The sequence below is a fragment of the Hemibagrus wyckioides genome, linkage group LG09, assembly GCF_019097595.1.
Source record: "Hemibagrus wyckioides isolate EC202008001 linkage group LG09, SWU_Hwy_1.0, whole genome shotgun sequence".
Taxonomy (NCBI): Eukaryota; Metazoa; Chordata; class Actinopteri; order Siluriformes; family Bagridae; genus Hemibagrus; species Hemibagrus wyckioides.
In genome coordinates, this window is record NC_080718.1 from 10,132,395 (window position 1) to 10,144,300 (window position 11,906).

Below are 11,906 nucleotides of genomic sequence, written 5' to 3' on the forward strand. Positions count from 1 at the left end.
AGACTTTTGCTGACTTTGTCTCAAACTGTACAATCCCAAATAGCTTCCTGCTCCCTACATTAATGCACTACATGGGTTTTATATTGGATTGTACAGCGCACGCAGGGCACTTCATGTCCAATAGGAAACCGCGCTGGACTGAGCCAAGCTCTGTGATTGGTCCGTTGCAGTGGGCGTTGTTTCCGCATTCCGCTGGGATTGTAAACTAAGTGACAGCGCTGCCGCTAATTCTGCAGGGCACAAGGGACTGAAATCCTCCGGGGAAAAGTGGTCCCACAGATCTGCGTCGAAAACCGAAGATGCCTTACATTCTGGTCAGCACACAGATCCGGATGGTGTGTATATATGACATGGGATAAACTGTTATCTTTGTGACTGCTGGACAGGTGTTTCGGTTTGCAGACAGGTTACAGCATTAGGCTTGATTATAGCATTAAGCTTTATTATAGCATTAGGCTTGAATATTATTGTCGCTGACCATCGCCCTGATTGGGTACCGACTTGTGGAAAAAATAAATAAATAAATAATACACGCGTGTCTGCAAGAGGCACACTTTACTTTTCATGCGTTAGCAGGCAGCTTTTGTATTTTTGCATTTTGTTACTGCAACTTCCTAATCTTGTTTTGTTGTAGAAAATGTAAACATGATTGTGATTTAATTGCAGCTCGCTTCCCGCTAATAAATCAACTGGACTGTCCACTGTTAATCACACACCTCTGGCAGACCGGTCTGTCCCTTTAGGGGAGGAATAGACTTTGCCCCAATAAGCAGGTTACAAATATAGTTATATTTTGTTGTATGCTATGTATTTGGTCGTTTGTTACTTTTACTGTTATGAGGAAATGTCTACAAAGTGTAGACACAATGCATATGATAATATTTAAGCATGTGTTTCTGAAACTGTATTGATTAGAGCAGAAATTATTTCATTATTGTGTGTGTGTGTGTGTGTGTGTGTGTAATAGCTTCATGAAACAGTCATTATACACATACAGTCCCCTCTGAAAGTATTAGAACAGCAAAGCCAATTCGTTGTTTGTTTTTTTTCTCGACACTAAAAGTATTCAGGTTTGAGATCCAAAAATGATTATGAGATGATAGATCAGAATTTCAGCTTTCATTTCCTGATATTTCCATCCAGATGTGTTAAACCTTTCATGAAAGAAAGTAAATAACACTTAATGTTTGGATGCATATCCTTTGCTTGGAATAACCACATCAAGTCAGTGACCTACTGATGTCACCAAACTATTTCATTCTTATTTTGTAATGCTTTGCCATTTACACTGGATAGATATATTTGTTGTTAGAATGTTCAGGTTCACTCGGAGGAGAAGCCTGAGTCACGCTCCCGCTGCTGCCTCCAGGGCTGAATTCAGGGAAGAGATGCTAAAAAACCACGCAAAGACAGTAATTGAATAGCAGAACCCTTCAAAATTTACTGAGATAAACAGGGAAACGGAACAGAATGTCAGCAGTAACGGACGTGGTGGTTGACATGTTCACTGGCAGTTTCGCGAGTTTATTATGAAAAGGCTTATCTAAGATACGGAAGACAGGACTATCACTGATTGTCTGTGCTCAGCATATGTTCTTAAAACAGATCAGAAAGAATTTCTAGGACAAAACAAAGGACATCACGGTAATAAGATGAGTTTATAAACAAATGGTGACACACTCAGCTACTGTAAGGGCCACAGTCAGCCCAGGACAGAGCATAGCAAGATATATAATATATCAATGCCGATATATCGATGCTCCTAGGGAGCATCAAAACAGTCTTACTACCAATTGGGCCATCTCACAGCCCCAACCTCAAATGACATTCACCCTTTAGAGCCGCACATGACAAAGGTCAGCATTAGCAGACAGAAAATTTCTTTAGACTTCTGAATTCATTCTATGGCTACATAAGTTACATTAATTATAAAAGTTGCATAATCAATAAAGATTAGTGAGAATGTTCCACCATGCTCGATCGATGAGCTTGTATGATTTGGATCCTTACTTTCTACACATTTTTGGCTTTTTGCTAGAGGTTTATCTAGGATCCAGAACGTGTGTGGCTCATCTCTGCATTTCTTTCTACATCTCTGCATTTCTTTCTACATCTCTACATTGTTGGTGATGTAATTGGCTGATGTTTTGGGGATTTTCTTCACAGCTCTCACAATGTTTCTGTTATTATGTTTTCCTTGGCTCACCTGTCTGTTGTCTGGTTGTTAGCACACTAACTTCTTTCTTTTTCAGCACACTCTAAATTGTTGTATTGACTCTGCCCAGGGCTTATGCAATACCTCTGACTGATTTTTAATCTTTTCTCAGCTTCAAAATGGCTTGCTTTTCTGCCATATACAGCTCTCTGGGCTTCATATTGGTTTATCCTTTTTAAAAACAAATGTAGGCTTTACAGGTGAAACCCATGAAGCCAAGAGTAGACATTTAGAGCTATTAATCATTTAAACATTCAGCTAACCAGAGCACAATTGGGCAACAAGTATCATATGTCAGTCACATGTTCCAGTATTTTTGATCACTTGGATAATGGTGAGGGGTTCAAACAAAAAGGTGCCAAGTTGCTTAACACAACTACATGTATATATCAGGAAATGAAGGTTGATATACTGATGTCACATTTATATTCGTCTCATATTCCTCTTCTGATCCCAAATCCATATGTCTTCAGTGTATAGCAAAAACAAAAGAACTGGACATGCTGTTGGTGTACTTTGAGACAGGACTGTATCCATGGAGGGTGTATGTATTTGTGTACCTTTTATTCTCTATCTTTTACGTGAAGAAGAACAGGTACAATGAACTCACACATTGGAGCATGTTTTGTGGTGTGAGGAACATATTATGTGGGGATCATATCACCTTTTACAGACAGTAATACAAGTTAAGGAGCAACTTGAGATGCAACAACACTACCTACAGTACCACCATGTAGAGTTGCTTACCTGTTGCTTATCATCAGCCTTACTCCTTATTTACAACATTTGCCAAATTCTATCAGAGGTTAAAGCACATTCATCCCAGGATAGGCTCATGAGCTACTGTAAATTGACCAGGATAAAATGGTTACTGAAGATGAAAGAACTCATCTAGTCAGTTTCATTTTGAATGTGTTGTTGATGTGAATGTACTTCACACCATAGAGCAGTTGAAATAATGACAGTGGACAAACTGTGTTTGCTTCCAGGAGTCCGGGCCCACCAGGGTCGGTGATGAGTATTCAGATCCTGCCCTCATGACCTATTTGGGAGCAAGGAAAACTACCATGCTGGGCAACAACTTGTAAGTGTTCAGCATTACTACACATAGTACTACTCATGACAGAACACAGCTCATGAAGGTCCTTGGTAATTATCTGAGTTTAATGTGATAAATGAGGTAAAAATATGCAATGCTCTTACCACCCAGGTCTGTAAAGTGACAGGTAGTGGTGCTTATATACAACCTTCTGATTATAGATGGCAATAGCTAATAAATCCACATAAACTGTACAAGAATTATAATGCAACACAATGGCTAAAGCATGACACTATTGCTGCCAAATCTTGCATTATGATGCAGACATAGGCATGTAGACATGGTGACCCAACCTGTGTTGGTAAAAACCTATTATTTTCATATGGTGAGAGTAATCATTGAATGTTTTTCCCAGCTTTACTGGTTTGAGCTGTTGCACCACAGAATCATCCAAATTATGTAAATAAAAACCAAGTTGTTGTAACAGTTAGGAAACAATATTGGGCTTTTTAGTTTCAAGCAACAAAAAAGCAGAGCAGAATTTTATTCAAGAACAATATAGTCGGGGGGGGGATTCAAATAATTTATAATAATTATCACAAACTCTAGGAACAGCTGTTTCATATGGGAACCAAAAATATTAATCTTCTCCGAAATATTGGTCCATTCCACTATAATTTGTTGTCTCAACAACAAAAAACAATGAATTGATTTTATGCAGCCATTTTTATTTTCAATTCAATTCAATTTATTTTGTATAGTGTCTTTTACAATGGACATTGTCTCAAAGCTTATATATGTATATATATATATATATATATATATATATATATATATATATATATATATATATATATATATATATATATATATATATATACATATATATTTAAGTTTAAATAAAAGTTACTATTTTATCCCTAATGAGCAAGGCTGCGGCGAAGGTGGCAAGGAAAAACTCCCTGTGATGATATGAGGAAGAAAGAAACCTTGAGAGGAACCAGGCTCAGAAGGGAACCCATCCTCATTTGGGTGACACTGGACAGTAAATAATATAAATGTAACTAAATAATGTCCTTTCTACAACAGCAACCAAGGGCCCATGAGGAACTATTATGTTTCCCTGCTGTCGCAAGCTGACAGATGTAATGGCAGATCCATGACTGTGTGAAAGTCCCTAAGTGGCTCTGTCCACGGCTGTCTACTGGTCACAGGCTGTCCACACAGATCCATCCACAGCAGCAGTGAGCACCACCAAGCGATGAGACTCTGACCAGGGGTAGAGGCAGTGGTCACACTGGAAACTCGGGAGTGGGATGTATAGCTTGACAGAGAAAGACAGAGAGAGAAAAAGCTATTAAGTATGCGTGTGATCATGTGATGTCTAAAGACAATGTATATTATGTGTAAAGTGCAGGCAGGGACTCCGGCAAGACTAGCTATGACAGCTTAACTAAAAGGGAGAGCCAGAAGGTGACAGACATGAAGGCTTCCCAGGACATAAAGCGTCCAACCACTTCACAGTCAGCAAACCTGAGTGACTTGCAAGAGTAGTAAGGCGACAGCATCCAAACATCCCAGTACACCGAACACTCTATGCCCATGAACCTTCCAGATCCGCTCCTTTACCTAAGAAAAATTATACATTGAAAGCTTGAATAAACAAATTTGTCTTCCGCCTAGACTTAAACAGTGAGAATTGAAAATAAATTTCATGGACGACCTCGGTACAGAAAATCACATTTTAAAAAACATAAATACAGTAAATCATTTATAATAACTTTTATGTTGTAAAACTGTTTCTAGAAATAATTAATATTTATTTAAACTCATAAAAGAAAATTTAAAATACTCAAAATCTTTTTGGAATTCAATGATCTCTGTTCAGTTTTTCACAAAATAGTTTTCCTTTTGCAAGACCTTTCTTCCCCTCCATATTGCATGAGAACTGTGACTTGCTTAATAATGGGGAATAATTAATAAATTAATCCATTAATTAAATCAACTGGCAAACTAATTAACAAACATGTTTGAGATGGGTATCAGTTATCTAAAAAGATATAAGAAATTAAACAAACAATTTCTCTGAAAAACAAATACCTAAATGTTTATTGTATTGAAATCCTACTGATACTTTAGTAGTGAGGATCGTCTAGTATCATGTGAGAAGCAACAGCTGCCATGAGAAGGAAAGTTCAGGACATGTACATTTCATACATTGCAGGGTGCATCAACTAAATCTGGTGACTGGACAGGCTGTCTCATTATTATCACCAGTAAGATGCATTTTCTTCAGTTCAGATTGCATTTTTCTGTAGATCTCTAAAGAGAACAGCTGTGCAGGAAAAGATGCCTGGAAGACATATGCCTACAATGCTCATCCAATACATGGAACATTTGCAGCTGTGCTGTCAACACGCTGTATGAAAACTAGGACATTCTGATACAATACTTAAAATGTATCCAGCCATGTGTAGAGATTGACTTGGGTTTGGGTAGCCACCGGTTTCTGTCGGTGCTGGTGGACAGTGAATTCTAGATAAGTTTCACAAAACACTGCTTGTAAAACCTTGTCCATTGATCCTGTAGTAGCACACAGCAGGCGCTTTGAGTTTCATTTACAAAGGTTTGTCGTGTTTCATCCATTTTTACTCATTGTTTTGCATGAGTAACGATTATGCAGGAGGAAATCTGTGACGATGTGATAGTCTGTGCAAAGCTGTCTTTGTTACTCAAGAAGATTTCTGCAAAGATTTCAGAAGACTTCCCAAAAGAAGCCAAAAGAAAGGCAATGAGTTATATTCTATAACCTATTGGATGGGTCCTAATCCTAAATGTATATAATTGTTGACACCCCTTTAGGTATCTAGGGGTGAAGGGGAGTAATGGGAGAATATGTGATGGGAAAAACAGGCAACAGCAGTAGTTTTGCAGACGTGTATAATAGAATAAAGAGAAATGAATCAGTACCTTGCAGTAAAAAAGTATAGATGTGTAGATAGATAGATAGGTAGATAGATAGATAGATAGATAGATAGATAGATAGATAGATAGATAGATAGATAGATAGATAGATAGATAGATAGATAGATAGATAGATAGATAGATAGACCTTTATTGCCATTGCATAGTGCACATATATAGCAGCAAAATGCTGTATAGCGTTTACCAGAAGTGCAGCAAGTATATGCACAACAAATAAATAAGGCTATGGCCGGTAGTATGTGTAGAAGCTGGTGAGCAAATATGTGTGTAAGATATATACATGAAGATGAAAAGAATAATAGGTCTATGTTTGTAAGGCATAATATGTGTAAAAAATAAGTATGTAAATATGTATGTGCATTATGTGTATATTTATTTTATGTACAACAGTATCAGTGTATATACAGATAGTATACATATAAAGAGAGATACACTAGTGTGTGTGTGCTTTGAATTTACAGTATACAATAGAATTGTATAGAGATGGTACAGAACGTACAGGGTGGAGCAGAGCTGCATTACAGATAGTAAAAGCAAGTAGGTAAGCACTGTCCGAGTGAACCATGATTTGTGTATAGATCATGTGTACCACCCAGATACAGCTCAGTAGTTTGTATGAAGGCTTAATAAGGAAGAATCAAGCTGTAAAGTAAAATCCTATAACATTAAACTGTTTTTGTTCACTTTCTGGGCCGGCATGAAAGTAGAAATGCATATAGTGAATTAACACTGTAATTAATAATAAAATTTACTGTAAAAATTTACTTTAAAAGTTACTGGAATATCTCATGTACACATGTACACATGATTCCTGAGTTATACCTATTAATATTCTTATCTACTTTACCCTGTTTATATTTAATGTTAATGTTCTGTGTCTGCCTCCAGCACCAAAGACAATTCCTTGTACATGTGAGCATACTTGGCAAATAAATAAAGCACATTCTGATTCTGATAGGCTTGCCAAGGAGGCTTATATGATAAACAAATTCTTGTATTAAAATTACTCTCCCAAAATGTTTACCTCTGTGAGATTATAGTTAAATTAAATCTACAGACTGCAGCATGCAGCAATGATTAGTCTGAATCATAGATCATGTCAGTTAAAAAAATAAAAAAAATTACTTCATCAGAAAAGAAAATGTACACCTAATAAAACGTTCGCTTAAAAAATCTAGTTTCCATTCATTCCTATTTGAAATTGTCTGAGACTGAGAAGAGACTGTGATATTTTTTTTAGTGTTTTAATGTTTCTACTGATGACACTGATACCTATGCTATATCTGGGTTTTTTTTAAACCATTTTGACTTTTCCTGTAGTCAGTTATGCTGATGAATAAATTATGTTATTTTTTATGTGGACAGTAAAAAAAAAAAGAACCAGACAGAACATAATATCATACTGAAGCCTCTGGGAAAAGCAGCCATGCTGAGACTATTGCTTCTTGGAGCGTTTTTAAAAACACACAAAAGCAGATCAGTGCATTTCAATCACAAGGTACAGTACAGGCTTCTTGATAAGATAACAGGAAGCTGAATGGAGCTTTTAGACTGAATGTGAGAGTAGAACAGCCGGCTAGAGAAAAGGATTTAAATCCAAAGGTTTCTCATGCTATTATTTTAAATAAAATCCTTATTAAATGTTTAATTTGTAGTTCAAGTTGGTTATTTTTATTTTGAAGATGTTCCTAGCCCTAGAGAAAAGTCAGTTGAGTAACAAGATGTTAAATGTTAATTTCTTCACAGTTTTATTTTCCATTTTATAACTTATTTAAATATATATATATATATATATATATATATATATATATATATATATATATACACTATATTGCCAAAAGTATTCGCTCACCTGCCTTGACTCACATATGAACTTAAGTGACATCCCATTCCTAATCCATAGGGTTCAATATGACGTTGGTCCACCCTTTGCAGCTATAACAGCTTCAACTCTTCTGGGAAGGCTGTCCACAAGGTTTAGGAGTGTGTTTATGGGAATTTTTGACCATTCTTCCAGAAGCGCATTTGTGAGGTCACACACTGATGTTGGACGAGAAGGCCTGGCTCTCAGTCTCCGCTCTAATTCATCAGGTTGAGGTCAGGACTCTGTGCAGGCCAGTCAAGTTCATCCACACCAGACTCTGTCATCCATGTCTTTATGGACCTTGCTTTGTGCACTGGTGCACAGTCATGTTGGAAGAGGAAGGGGCCAGCTCCAAACTGTTCCCACAAAGTTGGGAGCATGGAATTGTCCAAAATGTCTTGGTATGCTGAAGCATTCAGAGTTCCTTTCACTGGAACTAAGGGGCCAAACCCAGCTCCTGAAAAACAACCCCACACCATAATCCCCCCTCCACCAAACTTTACACTTGGCACAATGCAGTCAGACAAGTAGAAGCGCGATTCGTCACTCCAGAGAACGCGTCTCCACTGCTCTAGAGTCCAGTGGCGGTGTGCTTTACACCACTGCATCCGACGCTTTGCATTGCACTTGGTGATCTATGGCTTGGATGCAGCTGCTCGGCCATGGAAACCCATTCCATGAAGCTCTCTGCGCACTGTTCTTGAGCTAATCTGAAGGCCACATGAAGTTTGGAGGTCTGTAGCGATTGACTCTGCAGAAAGTTGGCGACCTCTTCGCACTATGCGCCTCAGCATCCGCTGACCCCGCTCCGTCAGTTTACGTGGCCTACCACTTCGTGGCTGAGTTGCTGTCGTTCCCAAACACTTCCACGTTCTTATAATACAGCTGACAGTTGACTGTGGAATATTTAGGAGCGAGGAAATTTCACGACTGGATTTGTTGCACAGGTGGCATCCTATCACAGTTCCACGCTGGAATTCACTGAGCTCCTGAGAGCGACCCATTCTTTCACAAATGTTTGTAAAAACACTCTGCATGCCTAGGTGCTTGATTTTATACACCTGTGGCCATGGAAGTGATTGGAACACCTGATTCTGATTATTTGGATGGGTGAGCGAATACTTTTGGGAATATAGTGTATATATATATATACTTTGTGTACAGCCCTAATACCAGTATTGTGTTAAAAATGCAAATATGCTGCAAAATATTACTCACCTCGGTACTCAGTTCTGTCTATCACAGGTTCATTATTTCCAAAGATGACTCGGTTAATAATACGGTCCAGGCTGCTGTATCTCTACCAATTACTGTATATTTCTGGTCAGGAGCTGCACTGAAGAGCAGCTCTTGAAAGTTCACAAATTACATGCAAAATGAACAACACGATGAAGCAGAAAAAAAGCTGTGCTAATAGCAAATGTTATGAACATTCAACTGATTGTTGGACATTGTGTGAAGTGTTTGTATTCAGAAACTGTACAAAGGGTGATTATGATGAGTGAAATTCTTGATTTTATAAGGTGGATAACAATATTGGGATGTTTAGTTAAAAGGAAGTAAGCTCAGCTTTATTTGTAGCATTTTGTAGTATTTTAGTTAGCATTCAAATAATTGAACTACAGCAGCTAATTTGGCTAATTATTTTTATTTATTTAACTGTTCTTTACAGTTTACAGGTTCACATGCATGCTGGACGCTAGTGAGTCTGAGGTTGTGACGTTAAATTTTAAGGACTGCCAATCTACAATGAGTAAATATGAATATGTTTGTGTCTTGCAGTTCAGAATACTATGTGGATGAACCACCACGATTAATCCTGGACAAGCTGGAGAAGGCTGGCTACAGAGTTGTGACCATGACAGGAGTCGGTCAGACTCTGGTGTGGTGCCTTCACAAAGAGACTAGCGAGCTTGATCAACATCCTATAACGTCATGATATGAAGTGTGTGTTTTAAAAAAAATGAACACACACAAAACCACAAGGTTATCTGTCATAGGCAGATGTGAGCAGTGTCGACTTGAGACTAGTGTTGAAAATGCAATTGCTAGTTTTTGTTTTGTTTTGTTTTTCATTGTGAAAATGTTTTGTAATTAAAACTTCAAAAGGGGAATTTCTGTCTTCGAAAAACTAAACCAATCAAATCAGACATTTTCTTATTAATTAATTGGGGAAAAATTTTTTTGTTGTTTCAGTTGTTTTGTCTTGCCCTAATACCTGTGTTGTTTAGGGGGCTTACAAAAGACGCCTAACACTCTTATTAATGTGGTGTATTAAAGTAGACTTCTTGGTACTCAATTCTTTCTCATCTATCACGGATTTATTATTTTTCATTCTGAAAATGTTTTGAAATGAAAACTCCAAACGGAGAATTTCTCTCTTTGTAAACCTAAGCCAATCCAACCTGACATTATATAATCAAATCAGAAACAGCACAAGGCACGTCAGTTCAGTAGTGACTGCTGTTTATTCCTGTTTAGACATGTTTAAATGTATGTACTTCAAATGAACCATATGAAAGGCCAGTAATTAGTATACATATTTCTGCTTCTGTCATTAATGTTAGGCGCTTCATTAAATATAATTCTACACATAGGTCAACCTAATTTCTCATCCAAACATCATGTCATTGTTGAGTTTATTGCTTTATTCAGCTCCGTGCTGTATGTTGAGTTGTTTACATTTTTTTGCTGGACTGTGTAAATCAGTGATGTCGCACTCCACCACATCACTACAGACTTCAGTATTCCACCTCATTTAACACCTGATTTAACTCATCAGATCAAGGCTTTCTGGGCTGAATTTGGTCTGTTTGAAGATGGGAAATCACAAGGTGATGTTTCTAGGACCTTTTTTGACAGCGGTGATGTAAATGTACTTTGATGCATGTTTGTGATTCCAATAAAAATAAACGTTTAAAGAAAATTTCCTTTGAGCATTACGTTGTAGTACTAGCCTGATGGATGGATTTTCTTGAGATTGATGGATAGTTTTCTTGCCATCCAAAAGAGGTAGGGAAAAGAATTTGAATACTTCCTTTTGTGTGTGTGTGAGAGAGAGAGAGACCACACACATCATAATAGCATGATATTTATGATACTGATTTATAACCGCTTATAACTTTACATGTTCCTTTGGGCAGTGTGGTGATGTAGCAGGTAACACTGCAGCCTCACTGTTCTGTATGAAAGTTCGTCCTGTGTTTCCTCCCAAAAATAGGTTACAAATAATCTGGCTAAAATTCTAGTTTCATGGTTTTCACCTTGTGCTCTGTTTTTTTTTTTTTTTAATAAATTTTTACAAACTGTTTTAAACGGCCTGCCTTTGTTTGAATAAACTTTTTTTTTTTACCTGCAGCAGTGTCTTTGTCAGTTTATCAGGACATAATGCAATTATTTCCTTGGTTGCCAGAGTGTGGATTTTCAAAGCTGTACAGTTCATTAAAAGCTCTAAGCCTTTAACACTTACATGTAAATTTACCATCCAGCATGAGTTTTTGGCTCATGGTATTCTCCGTCTGTGACCTAGATAAATGGAAATGCCATAAATGGAAATGTTTTCATTAATATTTTGTGATATTTTGCGATGTGATATTGTGAGATGTGTGATGTTGTGGATCTTTTTTTACTAGCTGCAAATGTTCTAGATCTACTACACTTACAGAATTCATGTCATAATTATGGTGGATAAATCATTTCCAAAGATATGTTCAAAGAAGTATATCAACAAGTTTGTTAAAAGAGAAATTCTGAACATTAGAACGGTCAAGTCAGATTGCTGACCTCAGGTTCACTGAAAGGCA

General features: G+C 37.3%; 1 protein-coding gene across 1 annotated transcript; it reads left to right on the plus strand.

Annotated features, from left to right (window-relative positions):
- The first annotated feature begins 178 nt into the window (after positions 1 to 178).
- Positions 179 to 11,458, plus strand: gchfr (GTP cyclohydrolase I feedback regulator). The gene is made up of 3 exons (XM_058399596.1): positions 179 to 335; positions 3,205 to 3,299; positions 9,886 to 11,458. The coding sequence occupies exons 1-3, from the start codon at positions 300 to 302 to the stop codon at positions 10,040 to 10,042; spliced, it is 288 nt and encodes a 95-aa protein (XP_058255579.1). The 5' UTR covers positions 179 to 299; the 3' UTR covers positions 10,043 to 11,458.
- Positions 11,459 to 11,906: the final 448 nt, after the last annotated feature.